Source organism: Xiphias gladius, chromosome 3 (assembly GCF_016859285.1).
Source record: "Xiphias gladius isolate SHS-SW01 ecotype Sanya breed wild chromosome 3, ASM1685928v1, whole genome shotgun sequence".
NCBI lineage: Eukaryota > Metazoa > Chordata > Actinopteri > Istiophoriformes > Xiphiidae > Xiphias > Xiphias gladius.
This window is the reverse complement of record NC_053402.1, coordinates 12,217,072-12,237,863: the sequence shown is the minus strand read 5'-3', so window position 1 is coordinate 12,237,863 and position 20,792 is coordinate 12,217,072. Positions and strand designations below refer to the sequence as shown.

The window sequence follows — 20,792 nt, the reverse complement described above, 5'->3', positions numbered from 1 at the left end:
AGATAAGATTATAAAAAGTAAAAAGTGCGCTAAAAAATATGAACCTTTTGTTAATTAATCTTATGAATTTTAGGATACAAATTTCACTTGAATTTCGGTTAAAAAACAGACGAGCTGAATACATTTATCTTTTCAATTTATAGGGGGCGTTGCACATGATCAGAATATCATACTAAATAGAACCCCATCCCCATGATTTATAAATTTATACATTTACTGCAACGTTGTTTAATCCTTGCCACTCTTATTTTTGGTATGTTTGTATGACTACTTAATTTTTCTAAAAATATTTATTTTTTACTTTATTATAAACCTTTTTAAAATTGTGACGAAGAAAAAAAAAAGCCAACATGTTCCTGAGATCTCGCGTAATTAGCGAAAAGTCTGTTGAACGGAAGCCGCCATAGGTCAGTTTCAATCGGCGTGCTCATTTGAACCAGAAGAACCGCTACGAAGCAAGGGAGAAGAGCGGCCCAGTACTGATAATCCAACTTTCAACTCAATATTGTATGTAAACATTAGTTCGCTTGTACTTTGACTTTACATTTTAGATATATATTACGTCGATCAGACCGCATGATCGGGTAAGGTGTTCTGATTAAGCGAGTATCAAAGCAAGTGTCCGTTATATAGCATTAGCCTGGCTATTAGTATTAGCATTAGCCTTGTCAGTCAAACACTATGGCCGGACGTCTTAGCGGCTAACGCTAGCTTGCAAAACGTGTTCACTAAATTTGTACCTTTTTATTGGCTACCACCGTTGTGTTAACCGCGATGCCTTACATGAACACTCAGATGTTCGCTTTCACTAAAAGGATGGCTCGGTAAAGGGCTTCCTTTAGAGAGCAGACGGTGGTTTTTCCCTATTTTAATGCCGGGCACATTGGGAACACCCAGCCGGGAGCTGCCCTGCCGACCAGGCCTGAGCAAGAAGGGCAACTTTAATAGCACCAGGTCAGCTGTGTAAAGGCATCTGAAATACCCCGGAACTGCCCGATAAATACATTTATGATAGACTTTATGATGGGAGTGATGCAATCGGTGCAGTTAAATGTAACAAAGGTAAACCACACGGACAGTTAGCTTGGAGCCGGACGAGGCGGTGCTGCTACACAGCTAACTCATCTTCTTGACAACTTTTTCTCACACTCTTGACAAACCACAGGTGAATACGACTTCTTCGGGTTCGCTGTGAGTGTCGGGCGAAGCACGGTTTCGAAACTTGAACGAGAAACCTTGAAACACAAAGCATTTCCGTAACTCGCACCAACAGACCGGGTGGCGTGGGGGTGGGGGTAGGATTAACTTGGGGCAGTTAAGCCGGTTCACAGAGATTTTAGCTGGTCGTGTTGACTAATGTCCTCGTTTTTGTGCCGCAAGCCGATTCCCAGTTACGATTTTAGGTGTTTTGCACGCTGGCACTCCGAGGCCGACCGCTGCTGAGTGTTTATTGTACCTCTCAAATGACCCCCCCCCCCCTCAGCTAAAGAGGGTCCACCTTGAACCTACACCATGTGCACCCTCAGCTGCCTACATACACCCTTTGGCCTAGTCCCTCTCTTCAACCATTTCGTACATGGGTCGATTTACTTAAAAAAAAAAAAAAAAAAAAAGTAGTGTAGAGGTTTGTGTTTTAGTGGCAGTTTTAAAAAAGGCCTTATATAGTGATTACCAAAATCCTCTTAGACTTAATAACGTCCTATGATACAAGGAACGGTCAAGTACGCTACTAGGGTATAAAGTCTGGTGGTATAGAAGTTCTGCAGGTGAGTGTGAAAAGTGTTTTGCTTTAGAAATCTTTACAATGAGAGTGTTGCAGACTTTACTGTGCATCCCATTGATCTTCCTAGTGTGCTCTGCGGTTAAATCGTGTCCTTTTAGATTGCTTTCCTAACCTTACATCTGCATGTGCTCTTTGGAGATGATGCATCAAAAACATCTGACTACCACTGATGGTGTTTGTATTCATACTGTCTGATCCAGAGACCACTTAGCTTACTTATTTCTCATTAGTTCTAACTTAATTTATATAAATTATCAGGACACACTGGGAATATAAAGAAATAAATAAATGGGTGGATTTATTTTATTTATTTTTTTTGTCTCCTGTCTTTTTTTTCCCTCCCCTCCCCCTAGGATGGAGTGGCAGCCAGATGAGCAGGGACTCCAGCAGGTCCTCCAACTGCTCAAAGACTCTCAGTCGCCCAACACAGTCACACAGAGAGCTGTCCAACAAGTATCCTAATAAACTGTGATCTGACAGTGTGCGTAGTAAAGCCGGTGAATGACCTTTTCCTAAACTGTGCCTCTCTAATGACATTTTTTTCGCCAGTGCCGTGTGCAAAGGGATTTTGACCTGTGCCATGTTTTGTTACCACTGCTTATTATCAGTTTGGAAGTTGAGTATATTTCTACAGGCTGAGGATTTTTCTGTAGATGCCCTTTAGGTTTGTTTTGTTTTTTTTGGCGCCAAATATACAATTGCACATGAATGGGGTTAGGGTTATACCTATACAATATGTATATGTGGAAAAAACACTGGTGATTGTCATTGATGTCATTCTTGTTTTTCTTTTTTTTGACCATTGTACAACTTTTAAACACATTACTTAACATAGAGAACAAAAGTTAGTTTCTTCATTTGGAAGCTCAAAGTGAAAGGGTCCTTAACTGCCACGCCAGAAACTTGAACAACTCAACCAGTTCCCCGACTTCAACAATTATCTCATCTTTGTCCTCACACGACTCAAATCTGAAGGTGAGTAGCCAGATAGGTTTCTCCCCTCTCAGCCATATATAACCCACCCAGATCCCTGATCCTCCCCAGACACTTAAAGCTCAATATGTGTCACTCAGCATCTGATGCAGGCAGTCACTGAGAGATGATGCCGGGTGTGACGAGGAATCCTTTGATATTGTTAAATAGTGAGATCAATAGTTGATATGACGTTTGTTTGGTGAAGAGCTGAGCCGAGCCAAGCACTTATTTTTGTTTATATTTCCATTCATCTTCATAAGAGATCAGTGTAAAAATAGTGCATTATAGTAACACACCAACATAACAGATAATAACATATGAACGCACATGTTGAAGATCACAGCTCTTTTCCGTCAACCAGATAGGACAATATTATGTTTTGTTACTGTTGTAACAAAATTGTAACAGTGCAGCTTTATAAACCTGGTAGAACAATATAATAAACATTTGCACCAGCCTCAAAATGCATGTTAGTGAGTGAATGTCTATAGTTACAGTGAGGGCGTGTAGTTACAGGCTTACATTACTGTACCTAAAAATGATTCCAAACTGTTGTACACAGTGAGACATACAGATTTTAAACTAGTAAAGAAAAGGAGTACTGTTTGCAGATCTGTATAGGCCAATACCCTGAGTTTAGGTGTTGGAACTGGTATCTGAGCAAGAAAAGGTAAGATTTGGGCGTCTTACCAGGATACATTTGTCGACTGACTATTTTCTCTTTTCCAACTTCGTTGTATCTTTCCTCTTTTCCCTTCATCTTCTCAGATGAGCCAACTCGGTCTCTGAGCGGTCTGATTCTGAAGAACAATGTTAAGGCCCACTACCAGAATTTCCCCCCAGCTGTTGCTGACTTCATCAAGCAGGAATGCCTCAACAACATCGGTGACCCCTCGCCGCTCATCCGTGCCACCATCGGTGAGTTTGTGGGCATTCTGTTGACACGTGACGTGAATGCAGTTCTCCATCACCAGTTTCTTTTCCATCCACACACCGCTTTCCTTCTGTTACCCTCTGGAGATGATGCATAAAAACATCTGAGTGCCTGTGAAGGTATTTGTATTCATACTGTCTGATCCAGAGCTGCTGGAAAGGCCAACTGCACATGATGCTGTTGATTATAAAGCCATATCTGAAGTCTGTTATCTTCTGCCCCTCTCTTTCCTCTAGGCATCCTGATCACTACTATAGCCTCCAAGGGAGAGCTCCAGACATGGCCTGAGCTGCTGCCCCAGCTCTGCAACTTGCTCAACTCAGAAGACTACAACACCTGCGAGGTTTGCACTTACCCCAGTGTGCCCTTATTCCTTTTTTATGCCATGAAAAGCGGGGCTGTCACTTTTCTTTAAAGCCCTACGCACGCTGACAAGTGTTTTCACTTATTCTGGATAATTAGATCTCTGCTCAGGTTGAATCTGGGTGTAGTGATGCTGAGAATGACATGAGGTCCCCAAACTTTTAAGTACAGGTAAAAACGATACAGGTTTAATTTGTCCCAGCCCTAGCATATGCAACCAAGCTTACAGGAGAGTGGGAGAGATGTCAATTACAGTTTGTACATGTCCGCTCGATCCTGAGAAGATTCCTGATCAGGAAAAACGAGTGAAAACACGCGTGTGGGTGTCCCACGGGGCCTTGCGGGGCCTTATAAGGGAATGGCAGACATCCAATTAATAATATATGTATGTCTTCATAATATTGACATGTAAAACCAGGGGCGTGCAGGTTCTTATTGGTTGGTCAAATGTTCAATGTTTAAACACTTAAATGACACTGTAGGACACACTCGCATCATATTTCAAACATCACCTGGGAGAGCAGCGGCCCTCTTGACAGGCTGAGTATCTTCAATATGGAGTTAGTGAGGTGTTTATTTCAATAAAATATTTGATATATTTTAAGGGAAGGCACAGGTGCCGCTAATATCATTACTTGTTAGATGCGCTCATTAGCAATACACGAGCCTGAACTACTACATCTGAATGTCGTAAAAGGATCAGTTCAAGTTAGTTTTATTGTCCGTGTAGCAAACGTCGAAATCCATTCAATTTTTAAAATGACAAAAATTTAAATTGTTAGTTACATGACAAATAAAAATATCCATTGTGAGAAGGCTCTATTGACTATATAGAGAAAAATGTTGCATTTGTGACTAAAAAAATTTCTTTAAACACTCAGCCGAAAGGCGATGTCTGTACAGTGCTTTCGGTACTTTTGCTCTCGTTTTATTTTCTGATGCAGTCTCATTCTCTCCTCTGTGTCCCTGTATGTTTGCGTTTGATTTGACAGCCTCTCTGTGTATGTCCGTGTCTCAGGGCTCGTTTGGAGCACTGCAAAAGATCTGCGAGGACTCGTCGGAGCTGCTGGACAGCGACGCTCTGAACAGACCCCTCAACATTATGATACCCAAATTCCTTCAGTTCTTCAAGCACTGCAGCCCCAAGATTAGGTACAGGAGAGAGAACAGGAGTCAATTTTGAGTGTTACTGTCATTAGCATCTGGGCGTGATGCAGACTAACATCTGACTGACAGTGAAGGTGTTTGTATTCATACTGTCTGATCCAGATATTCTGACTTCACTTTCACTTTACTCCTCACACTGACAGACACCTTACATTAAGTGCTAACAGGATTCAGTGAGAATTTTTTTTTTTTTTTCCTTCCCAGTACAATATTTATCTTATAAGGTGCACTGCAAGTTGTACAAGCTTTTTCTTCTCTTTTGTGGGTGAAAGAGTACTAGAATAGGCTAATAAGTTTGTCAGTAGTAGTGTATCCCTGTATAAGTGGAGATCTTGTTTGTTTCCTTGGTTGGTGGTTGCCTTAAGAGTTTCAGTTGCTCATCTGTCAAAGGAGGTTTAGCTCATTTTGTTACACCCACAGTTTTCTGTTTTCCTTTGTGACTAATTTTGGAAAAGAGTGGATGATACATTCATTTATTTTCAGGGAAAATTCTGCTGTCCATAAAGTTTTATACTTACCTTTTAAAAATGTTTTTAGCAAAACAAGGTTGGGCCGAGCCAACGGTTGCCGTTTGTCGCTTGTTAAACTGAGAGATTTTAACACACACTCCTTGATCACTAATCCATTTCTCTGCTTGACTCGACTGTCAACACATTGTTCTACGGGCTTGATCGATTTTTCCTGTCGTCCCTGCAGGTCCCATGCCATCGCCTGTGTGAACCAGTTCATCATTGGCAGAGCCCAGGCCCTTATGGACAACATTGACACCTTCATAGAGGTGAGCTTTGTGTTTGAACGCTGAGGTGAATCGGACCCTGTGGGTTTGTTTGAATAGCAGACCAGATCGTTTTTAAAATTTGCCTCGTCCATCCACTTTGTTGTTCATCCCATTCTGGATTTTTCACCCCTCTCACGGTTCATTTCTTGCCTTATTTCTCCTCTCCCCTACCCAGAGCCTGTTTGCGCTGGCAGCAGATGAGGACTCTGAGGTTCGAAAGAACGTGTGCCGAGCCCTGGTCATGTTGCTGGAGGTCCGCATTGACCGCCTCATCCCCCACATGCATAGCATCATTCAAGTAAGTGTTCGACAACTCCCCACTCAGCTGTGGACCTTCTGTGTACGTACGTGTAATTGGTCTTTTGCATCTGGACATGATGAAAAACCCAGCTCATTGATTTACAATGATACCTCTAGTTCCTATTGTTTCTGATCCAGATTTTCCAATCGTCTTTTGCGAAACTGTTGCTGATTACTGATATTTTTCTCTCAGTCCCCACTCTTGATGAATTTTAAACATGGGCCTTTCTCGTCTCTTGCAGTACATGCTGCAGCGGACCCAGGACCCTGATGAGAACGTGGCTCTTGAGGCCTGCGAGTTCTGGTTGACTCTAGCAGAGCAGCCCATCTGTAAGGAGATGCTGTCCGGACACTTGGTGCAGTGAGTAGCTCATTAACTGATGTTACTGTAATATGTGCTCTGTGTTGACCCAAATTATCGGCACAAACTGATGCGTCTTCATGATTTTGATACTGTCTTTGATCTTACTTGATCCAGAATAAACACATTCTTACCAACTTTTTCCTGGGATTTTTAGGCTGTTTTTGACCAAAGAAGTCTTTTTCTTCTTCTTCCCTTCCTTTTAATACAGACTGATACCTATCTTGGTAAATGGAATGAAGTACTCAGAGATAGACATCATACTGTTAAAGGTGAGTTTTCTCTTTGTTCTCGGACTGTTGCACAATACGTTCACATACAGAAATATGCCCTTGTACACACTGAGTGGAAGTCAGTCCTTAATGCTAGAAATAAATCCTGACTTAAAATCCAAAAGAAAAGATGATGAAGAAAGAGAAGATGATGATTTTAGATTTTAGAACCGGCCCTGGTGCTGTTTTTAAATCTGTCTCTCAAAGAATACATCTGACGATATAGCTGGAGCAAAATTTGTGTGCGTCTCTCCAGGGTGACGTGGAGGAGGATGAGGCGGTACCAGACAGCGACCAGGACATCAAGCCCCGTTTCCACAAGTCACGCACCGTCACCTTGCAGCACGAAGGAGGGGAGGGTGAGGAGGGTGAGGACATTGAAGAAGATGACGACGACGATGACGACACCCTGTCAGACTGGAACCTGCGTAAGTGGAGGAGACGTTCAGTTACAGAGATGCTCTTGTTGAAACGTGGCACATTCTATCAGGATTTGAGTCTAAATTCATCTTGTATCCTTTGCATATCACCTCCAGTTTTTTATGCCTGTTTCTTCAGGTTCTACATTAATTTTGATAAAAGTAGACGCGTTGTTGTTTCATAACAGATTTGCCTTTAAACTCCCCAAAATGTAGCATAGTTTTAACACTCAGATGTTGCCCTGGGAGCAAGTACAGTTAGTTTGTATAAAACTAAAACATCTGCTGTCATTTCACTTTTGTCATTGTCTTCCTGATGTAGGAAAGTGTTCGGCCGCAGCCCTGGACGTACTGGCCAATGTGTTCCGCGACGAGCTGCTGCCCCACCTCCTGCCACTCCTGAAAGGCCTGCTATTCCACCCCGACTGGGTGATCAAGGAGTCTGGCATCCTGGTGTTGGGGGCCATAGCTGAGGGTAAGACTCACTGGACAAAAGATCTCACAGAAACTACAGATTTGTTGTCGGAAATCCACAAGTTATTTGTATCTAATCCTTGTATTTGTGAACGCCTGATTTATTCAATTGGTTGTTTACAAGCAGAGGCTTCAAAAAAAAATTCATTATAGATGCACTATAGTCTATCACAATCTCAGCAAATCCCCATTTCCACCTGAACAAATGTTTCCACTTATGGAATCAACAGACTAGGGTGAAGCCAGAGGCTCAGTACAGATGTTGTTGCCAGATATTGCTGTGAGGCCATAATGAGTCATATGGTGCAATCACTGCCTATGGCCCTGACCCCGGTGAAATCTAATAATGGGATGTAGCCTAATTGGATTAAATTTATCAAATATTGATTTTTCCTAAAGCCTGTCCACACGTGTTCATACAAACATGCATGTTACATTGCTAAGGCTGTAAGCATTACAGGTAAGTAGATCGGATGTAGAAAAGACAACCAACATCAGAAAAGTGTGGGGAGGGGGCGTTCTGAAGCTATTCCACTATCCGAAAAGCAGTTCTGATTATGTATACTGGCGCCTTCAGCTTTTACGCACCTTCAGGGCTGTTTTGACGTTGTACACTTAAGCTCTCTCTTGCAATTAGAGAACTAATTCAGAATGCTCACGTGCAACTATGGATTTTGCTCGGTACTGAGTTCAAAATAAGATGCGCTGAAAATCAGTTTTGTCCCAAGAAAGTTGAGGCACAGTGCAGCAATTTAATGTATTTAATCTGGGTGTACAGAGTTTATCTGTACATACTACAATAGAGAGACTAATAGTAATTATTTAAATTGGCAAACCTCACAGTGAAAAAGCAACAGTATCAAACATATTGCCCACATACTGAAAGCAGTTAAATCTGTGATGCTTTTCCTTTATTTATAATAATTATAAACTTAATTTATTAATAATTTTTCCAAAAGAAAAGTTACAAAGTACTGGACATGGGAAAATCTAGATAAAACAATTCAGAACAATAAAATTAAGATTACTCACTAAAAAGTCTCTGAAGGTACAGAGAACAGATAAAATACCCAGCAATAAAATAAAGAAATTAAGATAAACACATCGCCTCTCTCTGTGCTCAGGCTGCATGCAGGGCATGGTGCCCTACCTGCCAGAGTTGATCCCCCACCTCATCCAGTGTTTGTGTGACAAGAAGGCCCTGGTGCGCTCCATTGCCTGCTGGACCCTGAGTCGCTACGCCCACTGGGTGGTCTCCCAGCCCCCGGACTCTTACCTCAAACCCCTCATGACTGAGCTTCTGAAACGCATCCTGGACGGCAACAAGCGGGTGCAGGAGGCCGCCTGCAGGTGAGCAGTTTCACACTCCTCCTCCTCTTTGTATGTGGAAATGATGAAAATCCCAGCTCATTGATTAACAATGAAAAATTTTGTTCCAACATTTTCCTCTGATCCACATCCTGCATTTATTATTGTAGTCTGGAAGAACTAGATATATAGATTAAATATTACTTTCCTCCATCTTGGTTTCCCGCTTAGTGCATTTGCCACCCTAGAGGAGGAGGCATGCACCGAGCTGGTGCCCTACCTGAGCTTTATCCTGGACACGCTGGTCTTTGCCTTTGGGAAGTACCAGCACAAGAATCTGCTCATCCTCTATGATGCCATAGGAACTCTGGCAGACTCAGTGGGTCACCACCTCAATCAGCCTGTGAGTAACTGTGAAACTTAGACCTGCACTTTGTTTTTTTTTTTTTGTTTTTTTTTTTGTCTTCGCTTGTTTCGCCCCTAATGGAGCTGCAGGGAGGAAAAAATGTTTGTGTTTATCTTTTCTCAGGAGTATATTCAGAAGTTGATGCCCCCCCTTATTGCCAAGTGGAACGAGCTGAAGGATGAAGACAAGGATCTTTTCCCACTACTAGAGGTGAGACTTTTTTTTTTTTTTTTTTTTTAATATAGTAATTACACTAGAGCAGGTTTTTATCCAAATTTTGCCAATACACTAATTCTAAATGTTATGACAAAGTGAATAATCACGGTTGCCCTAAAGAGTCTCGCTGAACCAAAAAAAGGGACATTGACTTGGGGTTTTGACTGCGTTCATTACATTTATTGGGCTTACACCCCATACATTAAACTGTGCATGTCTCTTTCTACATGTCATCTCTGTGTTCCTTACAGTGTCTGTCGTCAGTAGCCACCGCACTGCAGAGTGGCTTCCTGCCTTACTGTGAGCCTGTCTATCAGCGCTGTGTCACATTAGTCCAGAAGACACTAGCTCAAGCTATGGTGAGAGCGTTAAAAAAAAAAACCCCACACACAAACGAAATAAATATGTTGTGCATTTAGTGATCTTTTCCAGAGTTGGAAAAAGAGACATTGAAACTTGTCTGTCCCGTCTGCACAGATGTACAACCAGCATCCAGACCAGTATGAGGCTCCTGACAAGGACTTCATGATCGTGGCCCTTGATCTGCTGAGCGGCCTGGCTGAGGGTTTGGGGGGGAATGTTGAACAGCTAGTGGCCCGCTCAAACATCATGACCCTGCTTTTCCAGTGCATGCAGGTATGAGCAAGTGTGTTTTGTAGTTTCTTTTGGGGGAAAATGCAACCAAACATACATCAGGAGAGTTTCTTTTGAACCCTTGCAGAATTTTTTACCGTACAAGTATAACACTAAGGTGGTTCTGTTGTGTTGCAGGACACTATGCCTGAAGTGAGGCAAAGCTCTTTTGCTCTTCTGGGTGATCTAACCAAGGCCTGCTTCCTCCATGTGAAGCCTTGTATTGGTGAGTGTGCTCCGTCAGAGCAATGACTAAAATTACATCACCTGTCCTCTACAATCGGGGAACACCCGGCACTGACTCATTGTGATACCTGTTGTAGCCACAGGTGGTCCAATGTCTTTAGTGAGGGCTATTACAGATAGGAGATTGTAAAGGGAGTCAGTGTCTGACAGTGTGTGAGAGTGATTGTATTGTAATCAGTCTGTGTCCATGTCCTCCCTCCAGCTGAATTCATGCCCATCCTGGGGCTCAACCTGAACCCAGAATTTATCTCCGTGTGTAACAACGCCACCTGGGCCATTGGGGAGATCTCCATGCAAATGGGTGAGAAAGCAGGTCACACTTATGGTTGATGCTTTTTCGTATTATATATATATTTTTTTTTTTTTAATTTTTAATAAAGACTGGTTCCCTTTACTGAAAACAAGTGCCCAGTATCTGGATATGATGAAACACCCAGCTCATTGACACAAAATGATACATTTTGTTCCCATAATATCTTCTGATCCAGATATTGCATACCTCATGTGGCTCATAGTCTAGGTGGCACAGTTCAGGTTTTGCCATCTTGAGTGTGCAGGTTTACATGTGTGCAAGCTTGTGTGTGATTTAGTTTAACAAATGCAAACCAATTTCAGGTCTGTGTAAACCGCATCCCCTTTGTCTTTTCCTTCCCTATTAACTGTGGTTCTTGGTTGGTAGAACGTATTCTACAGTAAATTTCTGGCAAAAAAAGTTTTCTATATTTGCAGGAATATACAAATGTTTTTCAGACATTTATAGGCATTTTAGCTAACTTTGTCTGGTTGTGAAAGTGGGTCATGCAGTGTCCTTTTCCCCCTTTTGTCTGTCTTAACACTTCTGCCACAAAATGGCGTAGCACCAGAACCGACCTCATTATGCTTGTGCGTGCGTGCGTGTGTGTGATGATGATGATGATGCTTGCCCGGCTAGCCATTGTGTGTAATCCAGTCAGCCCAGTGACACTTTGTGTGATGTCCTTACAGGCACAGGTGTCAAGCAGCAAACAGGGGATTGTCCAGGTGAGCGTAGGGTGACCAGCCAACCAGTCTTCTGTTAAACCAAAGAGTGCAAAATCTGTCAAGATATATGTTTAGACATGCCTCCTTCTTTTTACACAAACTGCTAAAAGAAGCATCTTAAGGATATAAAATTATTTTTAGCTGTGCTGCACTCTTGTGTTGATTTCTTTGCATCAACACTTTTGCCTTTGCTGATGTCTTTGAAGTTGTAGACACCTTTTTATTACAACGATGGTAAGGATTGAAAATATCCTGTAAAACATGGAGATGTGGGCTCTGGTTACAGAAACCTCAGAAAATGAACAGAAAGCTGCTCATTTAGCTCCAGCGTTCAATAGATAACGAGCCCTATGTCACAAGAAACTTATGATGTGAAGGCTTCAAACTTAATGTAAAGGGTTAATTAAAAAATAGATTTATTGCAACAATGTGGATTTTTGTGGTTGCAGTGGGATTTTATTATGCCAGTAAGGATTAAATTTTGTATTGGTCTTGAGCATAAAACAGAATATTTTGAATTTCACAGAATCAAATCACTTCAAGACATAACACATGTTTAGTGAAAATTTTTTATGGCTTTATAGCCTTGTCAAGTAAGTGTGTGTCTGCGTGAGTGAGCGTAGAAGCTGAAAAAGTTAATGGGTCAAATTCTTAAACTTGAAGGAAAAAAAAACATACCGATGGAGTCCTACGTTAACACAAAATATTTGGACAGAGTAGAGTTTACGAGCAATTCCCATGTTTGTTTTTGTCTATGGCATCAATGAAAAAACTGTCGCATTGTGACAGTTGTCACCTTGACGCACATCCACACTGCAGGTGGCCTGCTTTCCTCAGACATTTGATGATGTGCTCTTTCTCTGCTGTGTGTGTTTTCTAGGTGCAGAGATGCAGCCGTATGTGGGCATGGTCCTGCCCCACCTGGTGGAGATCATCAATAGACCCAACACACCCAAGACTCTGCTGGAAAACACAGGTACACGCACAGTCATACATGTGCAGTGCAAGTTAGGATGTTGTCCGATGGTCACACGAGTGAGTTGAGGTGAATTGTTTTTCTTTTGTCTACCTGTGCAGCCATTACGATTGGCAGACTGGGTTATGTCTGTCCCCAGGAAGTGGCACCACAGCTGCAGCATTTCATTAGACCATGGTGAGTCACGTGTGTGAACAATATTATCATCTGGATATCGTGAAATACCCATAAGAACATACCCAAAGACATGTTCTTTTCTTTTTATATTCTGGTCCAAACCCCAAAAGCCCCTCTTCTTGCACTATGTAGGAATAAAGTTCCATTAGCTTAGATAAATGGAGAAACTGTTCTTCTTGAAAGAAGAAAAGGCAACAGTGGGAAAGAAATTCTAGCCTATTACAAATGCATAAGGGAGGTCATTTAACTGCATTTAGAGACTGAATCAATGAGCAAGTACTTTCCTTTTTTGTCTCTTCGTTGTGCCTGTTCTCAGGTGCACATCCTTGAGGAATATCAGAGATAACGAGGAGAAGGACTCAGCCTTCCGGGGAATCTGCGTAATGATCGGTGTCAACCCTGCAGGAGTGGTGCAGGTGAGGAGATGTAGTTTACAGCTGTTGGGGCTACACGGGTTAGAGAGACGGGGGAGCTCTGCATCAAGTAACAAGTCTTCTCTGTCCAGGACTTCATTTTCTTCTGTGACGCTGTGGCCTCCTGGGTCAACCCCAAGGACGACCTGAGAGACATGTTTTATAAGGTGAGTGCTTCGTCAAAATGACCTGCATTAACCTTGCTTTATTTTAGGAGGACTAGTGTTTGTCATTAAAGTTCCCTCCCCATGTCTACCGCTGGCTCACCACACTGTGATGATCACTCATCAGACATTCGAAATCTGATTACATGGTGCAGATGCTTTTTGAGTCTGAGAAGTGTGGATAGAGTTTGCTGTTAAAAGGGCGGGAGAGAACTGTTCACATTCAAGACAGCACAACTGATGATTCGGCATCACTCATGCAAGTTGATCAACGCAGGTGTCCAGTGAATGTTGACTGTTTGCTAAACTCCTCCCCCGAGCCACGACTGTCCGATCATAGCTAAGCGAGCTTTTGAGCTAAGTTGAGCTTTTGAAAACCAAAAACGCAACGACGACAGTGTAAGGAGCGGAGTAAACTGTGTGTTTATCTGCTCTAAGCTGCAACTGTTGGCATGTCCGGCTAACTACCTTACCTAGTTACAGTTCTAACCAAACGTAACTTCCAAGGCCAGGAGTCAAACCAGTCCTGGGTACTATCAGTTAGCAAAGATAGCAGCTGTGTCCTGTTCTTTAGTGGATTTGGGGAAGTTTATACTCCAGTCAGCGTTACCCGAGATAACATTTTGTCCTCCAAGCACATTGGTTGGCCCTCATTCGAAAAGCCTTTTCTCTTGTAGTGTTAAAAAGTGAAAACATACTGTTTGAAAATACAAACAAGTAAGTTAGGCAATTAACAGGCTTGTGTTGTAGTCTTATGTTACAATACAAGAACAATGCAGTTTCTAAGACCCTTGTGCTGGGTTCACATTTTAAAAGGAGTCAGCTGCTAACGCTGCGTGACTGACTTGTTAGTGTTTTCTGTAAAGTCATTGAGCTAACGTTAGCCTAATTGGCTAGCTAAGATACAGCTGCTAAAGCTATTTTAGCAAAACCGATGGTCTAGAAATGAGAGGCCTACTGTTTTCTACCCGTCTGCAATCAAAGACCCATTGTTTAAAAATTTAATATGACTTGTGTGGTAAATAAGACACCGTGATCTGTGTAAACTGCAGATTTACTGTGCTAGAAAGGAAAACTTAGACCAGGACTTAGCAGACAGTCAGCTCATTTGTTGTCTTTCGTAGATAGTGTTGCTTCAAGACAACAACGACACATCAAATTCATCCTTAAACTTACTATAAGTGTTCGTGTAAAAAGCTTAGTCAGCATCTGTGATGGGGTTTTTTCTTTTTTTTCTTTTCTTCTCCAAGATCCTTCATGGCTTCAAGGACCAGGTCGGGGAGGAGAACTGGCAGCAGTTCTCTGAGCAGTTCCCTCCTCTGTTGAAGGAGCGCCTGTCGGCCTGCTACGGCGTCTAACCCCACCTCCCCCTGGTCCACACAGGACACCGACCTGTTAGGTATGTCCAGCAAACGTCTCTACGTCACAAACACACAACCTACCCTCAGACCCCCTTTCTGGAAATGATGAAAATCCCAGCTCATTGATAAGCAATGATACATTTTGTTCCCAAATTAATTTTCTGATCCAGAATCTTGCTTTTAACCAAACCCCCTACATCCTTTTGACCCCTGAACAGTTTATATCAGCTCTACATTTACTAGTTGCTGTATAATCTGATTTTTAAACTTTTTTCTCTGTCCCTCTCTTTCTCAGGTTAATGTAGGGGAGGGTTACTGGGGAACTCATTGCACTGCCCAGATCACGGGGAAGAAACGAGCTGGAGGGATGTGACTGGCCTTGACCCTCCATTCAGCGGATGGCCCCCTTTCCCCCCCCGCGCCCCGTGTGTCTCTGTGAGGGAGGGAGGGTGGGAGGAGGGTGGTGGGTGTGGGAGGGTAAACTGGGGATATACATATACCTCTCGGATTAAACGCCTCACTAAATCCAAACACACTCAAAAGTGACTTTCGCCAACAGCACCGCAGGGATCCTAGGTAGGTGAGGGCAAAATAGGGGCTGGCTTTGACCTCCCCCTCCTCAATTTGATTATTCTGTTAAGATAGATGATGGCCGGGAGGGGAGGGGGGTGGCAGATAGGTACATAATAAGAAATAATCTGAACCAGCATTGGGTGCCACAGTCCCAAATACCACAATGCACGTAGTCAGTAGAAACTCACATATGTAGATGTGTTTAAACAGGCTCGTGCCAGAGGCTAAACAAAAAAAAAACATGCTACACTATGTAACGATGCAGGAAATGTGCACAAATTTGTTTGCACCTTTTACGGCGAAATTGCAGAAACCATTTGGTGTGCATATACATGGGTCTTATTCTCTTTTCACATGTACATTTAGCTGAATTTAATTTCCCTCCTCTTCCCTTGGTTGCTAAATTCCTCTCAGATCATAGGTTTCTTTTTCTCCCTCATTTGAGGCAAAAAAGATGCAGTAGGTCTGTCCTCTAAGGTTTTGCCACCGTAGTACCAAGTTGTTGCATGGCATATGATCACCTCCTAAGTGACGCATGTTTGAGTGAATGTCTGTCCTGTTGCGCTCTTCATTTATTGCATTAATTGTCATCAGTATGGGGAGGCTGCCATAATTTCAAGCTGTCAGGTGCTTAGTTCTTTTGTCCTCCCATTCATACCTACCATCTAATCCATGTCTCTATAGTTTAATGGAGGATATGTGTGTGTGTGTGTGTGTCTGAGTCTGAGTCTGAGTGTGAGTGAGAGACGACCAAGTATAGGTAGATCAATACAGGAATCAGCTCATGTCTGATTGTATGGAGAATCACTCACTGCAACAAGAGTTCAAATACTGTAGGCAAAGTTGAGAATCCTTTTTGCTGCTGCTGCTTTGTTTTTAGAGTATTTACAAAACGGACTTAATGAGAGCGATAAGACATCACCAAGAATGAATTACTGATATAAATGCACTTTTTCTTTTGTAAGAAATTTAGAATTTCACATGTAAGACTTACAGTAATGATATACTGATCTTGAGATAGTTTTTTTTGATAAGTGATTTTAGGACTGTTAATGGCTTGCTAAAGTAAGCATAATGATAAGCAATGGTAAAATGACTAGGTAAGACTTGAGGCCTCTTAACATAGTTTTATAATGTAGCGCCTTCTAAAATGGATTGAATAGGATTTAAGAGGGAGGCATCTTATTTACAGTATTTTGGATCCATGTCCCAGTGCACCTATCAATCCATATCTGTGTTTCAGGATGTCCCTGTCTTTTTCATCAGAGCTTTTTGTTAAATGGTGGCTTTTTGAGCCATCAAGGCTTCTCCTTTTCATGAACATTGCATGGTTTTCAATGAGTCTTGCTCCTTTTTTAAGTCATTTTATAACGGGTCCCTGTGTAAGGATCTACCTTATAAAGAGCTTTGTCAATGGCAACACAACTCGCTGCTGGACTAATAAGGTACTTCTCCAGCATATGATCAAACTAGTGATTGTTGTTGCCATATCTTCACCCGTTGATACTGTGTAGGTTATGCCTGGGAATACACTGACTCTGAGTCCTAATAGTTCTCCCCTGACACTGGTTAGCTTATCTGAGAGAGTGGTGGTCTTTATCCAGCTTTATATTTTAGTCATTGTCCATAGTGGACGGTTGTAATGTAAGTGTGTATGGCTGTTTGCCTGTCGGTGTTTTGCTATAACGGTGTGTACGCGAGTACTGCTTAGATGTAACTTTGCACCAGCCCTACTCTAAAAGTTAAGTGCGAGGCATAGTTTGAGTCATGCCTGGGCTGATGTGGCCAGTGGGAGAATCGACATTTGCCTGCCAGTTAACATCATCAGTTTGATTGTCAGGGTGCTTTAAACTCTTGCGATGAAGACGTTTGCTAATGGAAAATACTAACATCTGCCTGATTTAAAAACACATTTTCCTGAATATCGGCTCACATCTACAGGTTATGCATTCTATAGAATCAGCATTGATATGTGACTCGTTTCCTCAACAAATGTGACTGATTTTTTTTTATTTTTGTTGTAAGACAGATGTTGATGCAACAGTGTTCTGGATTCCTGACCACTTTTCTAAGCCGTAACGCCTCACAGGCTGAATACTGAGGGCATCTTCTCCAGGTTTAACTGGTAGGCGAGTGTTGAGATGTGAGGTGGCCGCTCATTCACCAGGGGCTGGACAAATGTGTTTTGAGCAGCAACTGGTGAAGCATTCATTACAAGAATGTTTCTGAGGGATGATGCGCCTGTGCCACAAAGAATTGGTAAATAATTGAGGCTTTGCCACTCCTCGCCATGTTGTGATACACTAAGCTATCTACAGAAGTAAATTTAAATGGAAGTTGTCCACAAGTTGTTTTTTTTAATTTTTTATTTTGATGCACATGTGACAGTTTTGTTTTTATTTATTTATTTTGTTTTTTATTTGTTTTATTTTGTTATTTTAAAAAAATAAAAAAATTGTGCTCCGATGCACAAATTGTTTTGGACTTTAAAAGTTTTTTTTCCCATTTTTATTCTTTTTATTTAAAGAATAATTTGTTTTCGTTGTTTTATAGCGGACCATTTGATATGTCAAATTTGATGTTGTGGTTGGACTGAAGGAGAGTCAGTGCTTGGTGCATACCTTAGGGAAGAATGTGGAAAACTAATTCATAACTTGTTTCAATCTATCAAGGCTGGCAATTGAATTTGATGTAGTTCCTTTTTTTTTTCTTTTTTTTTTTTTTTTTTTTTTTGCTGAACTGTGGTGCAGGTGGGATGTATCCCTTTTTATTTAATTTTTGTGAATAGGGGAAAATAAAAGTTTTTTTTCTATTAAGATTTGAGTCTTTGAGTGAAATTTTTGTGTTCTGTATCATCATGAATATGTTCAGAGAAATATCCTTTGCCTCGATTCTTGAGTCTGAAACCTGATCCGTTCGGATCAGGCTGGAAACACAACTTAAGCTCACAGATAGCATTCGCTCCCTGGCGACCTAGAAGGCATGTTACCACCCTCCTTTTGCAAAGGAACTAAAGTGACCTCTGAGCGAGACTCTGCACTGCTGAAACGAAAAACACCCCAACTGATGAAGTTCAACCAATGAAAACTCATTACACTACACTTACACTACTCGCATCAGATTGCTGTTTTGATAAACTGCTTTGTTTCCTTCCAGAGGGATGGAGTTGACTATGCGTTGCATGTGAACAAGGCTCAGGAGTTTGATGGTTGTGACTCGGGCCAGGCCTGATGAGGCCGTGTCCTGGTGCAAAATCACACTAGATACTAAACCTGTGAAGGAATCTTTTATACTAATGTTGGATATTACATACTGAAATCAATATTATGTTCCATTTAATAATCTTAAAGACTTAGCACGAAGCCTTTCTTTTTGGTTTGTTAAATAATTGTGGGCTAATCTTGACAAATAGAATAGTGCACAACTTCAAGAATGTTTTTTTTTGTTTTAATTTAAAAAAAAAAAATCACAGGCACTTTTTATGTCAGTGAGATTATGTGTGCTGTAGCCTTATTCATTCAACATATAGCTTAATCTCAGGCACTAAAAATCAAGCCTACAAAGAGGGATTGATTGTCCCTGTTGTTCTGACATTTTAACACACATCTTGTCATTCCATCTTTCCAGGTGTTTGGAGAAGCCTCCATAATCTCCCCCTTATTAGTGGAAGAAACCTTCGCAGTTCACGCTAAGACGACTGCTGGCAAGAAAAAAAGGATGAAATCAAGGCCTTTTCAGATTTTTATCTGTGGCAGCAACACTTTTTTTCACTGTGTGTCTCACTATTTTTTCAGATTTTGGGTTTCACAGGTGTGCTCAGTTGTCCAGCTGCCATTCCTGTTTGTCTGGTTCCATTTCTCTTACAAATAGCCACCAATTATGAACTCGTCTGGTGTGGCAAACATTTTCCACACATGAATCATGTCCTCTGAGAGACATGCTACCTGTGCTAGCATGAGGCCTCCCCTAGCCAGTCATCAATTGGCCTTTATCATCAAAAGTTGGAGACGTCACCAAGCACATGACCCACCAGGGATTAAACAGAGGAGCAGTCTTAAATTGACATTGATTCCTAAATGGTCAGATCCGTGATGCCAATAAGCTTGTGCAACAGCTTGTGTTGCTTCTCCAAATTTGTTTTCAAGTGTGGAATGGGCTCTTTGCTGCCCCTTGTGGGAGAAAAACATTTACCACGACCACTGTTCTCACCAACCATACAGTGTCTCTGTCTCCCACGTTCTAGGTGAGACAGAAACAGGGCTAGTCATAAAGAAGTGGTAGCTATCTTCTGAGGAACTATGAGCTGTTCCGGCCTCTAGCTGCCCTACATCATGCCTTTTCAACAGTGCTTTCTGCCTGGACTGTTCTCCAATCATTATTCCATTTGCACTAGTGTTATCTTTACACCTGCGTTTGACAGGGCAAAATTTCTACTGTGAGAAAAGGCTATTGATTGTTACATAGCAGTGAAGATAAATGTTATGCTGAGGAATAGCGTCTTAGTGGTAACATGTACAATGAGAACAGAAGTGGTCCAAGAACTGATCGTTGTGGTATGCCATGCTAACTCTAATGGATACTAGTTTCGTCCTTTTGTACTAGAATCTAAATACTGAAAGGTGCGTATTCAAACGTTCAGGTAATATTTACTAAAACATATACATTTAACAGCAAAACCTGAGCATTAATCTGTCAATTGAAATTGACAGATTATGATTACTTTTTCTAGAGTGTTGGAGACTAGCTGCATCAAAAAAGTAAAGGTATAATAACAGACTCCTATGCAGCATCTACCAAAAGGGGCAATTTTCCACACTGCAAACCTAAATCTGCAACTAGATAGTGTGAAGAATGGATTGAGTGCGTGGGTTACACAGTCCTTATTTTATGAATTCCGTCTTTGTTGAAAGAATTTGTGGCCGGAAAACGACGGAAAGTTTTGCAGTTGTTCAATGATTTACCAGATCTGGCACAGGACACACATTCCTCTGGGCAAGAGAAGCATCCATCTAATAACCGTAGTGAAGGATGATTTAAGTTTTGTGGACAGAGATTCAATAATCAATGTAAACAAAGGGGCTCATGGGACACCCCAACACATACTGTATGTCTACAGACGGCAAAATACAGTGAGTGCATTTCAGTGGTAACAAATGACGGTTTATGGGAGGCTTAGAGATGTTTGACTCCTATGATAACAGGAAAGCACTCAGAGTACATGCCTCTGCCAAGGCTGTGTAATTCTTTAAATCTGTCTTTTGAAAAATAGAAAATGTTGAGAAAATCCAGATGTGCATCCAAAATACACAAGTACATGACAAACATTCATGCTGACTGACTGATGATGGTGATGATTTTTAGTCCTGTTGGGGAATATTAGGGCTTTGTACAAGGATAAATTGAACTAGCGTTCATGCATTAGATAGAGGATTTGAAAGCCAACAACTCTGGATTGAAAATGATTACCTTTTGA

At 41.6% G+C, this 20,792-nt stretch overlaps 1 protein-coding gene and 1 non-coding gene across 3 annotated transcripts; both read left to right on the top strand.

Annotated features, from left to right (window-relative positions):
* The first annotated feature begins 390 nt into the window (after positions 1-390).
* Positions 391-15,180, top strand: LOC120788275 (transportin-2). 2 transcript variants are annotated; one of them, XM_040123920.1, is made up of 26 exons: positions 391-584; positions 2,137-2,236; positions 2,683-2,758; positions 3,527-3,676; positions 3,929-4,035; positions 5,074-5,207; positions 5,919-6,000; positions 6,176-6,298; positions 6,543-6,661; positions 6,873-6,933; positions 7,190-7,361; positions 7,675-7,827; positions 8,951-9,176; positions 9,366-9,537; positions 9,664-9,750; positions 10,008-10,115; positions 10,234-10,392; positions 10,528-10,615; positions 10,838-10,936; positions 11,620-11,655; positions 12,536-12,631; positions 12,733-12,808; positions 13,125-13,224; positions 13,314-13,388; positions 14,636-14,784; positions 15,042-15,180. In XM_040123920.1, exons 1-25 carry the CDS (start codon positions 577-579, stop codon positions 14,741-14,743), a joined length of 2,715 nt encoding a protein of 904 aa, XP_039979854.1. In that variant the 5' UTR covers positions 391-576; the 3' UTR covers positions 14,744-14,784; positions 15,042-15,180. The 2 variants fall into 2 exon arrangements, with proteins under 2 accessions (XP_039979854.1, XP_039979855.1); XM_040123921.1 differs by lacking the exon at positions 11,620-11,655.
* On the top strand, positions 1,916-1,983 carry LOC120788512. Its single transcript, XR_005707251.1, has one exon. It is a non-coding gene; the product is annotated as a small nucleolar RNA SNORD41 (small nucleolar RNA).
* Positions 15,181-20,792: the final 5,612 nt, after the last annotated feature.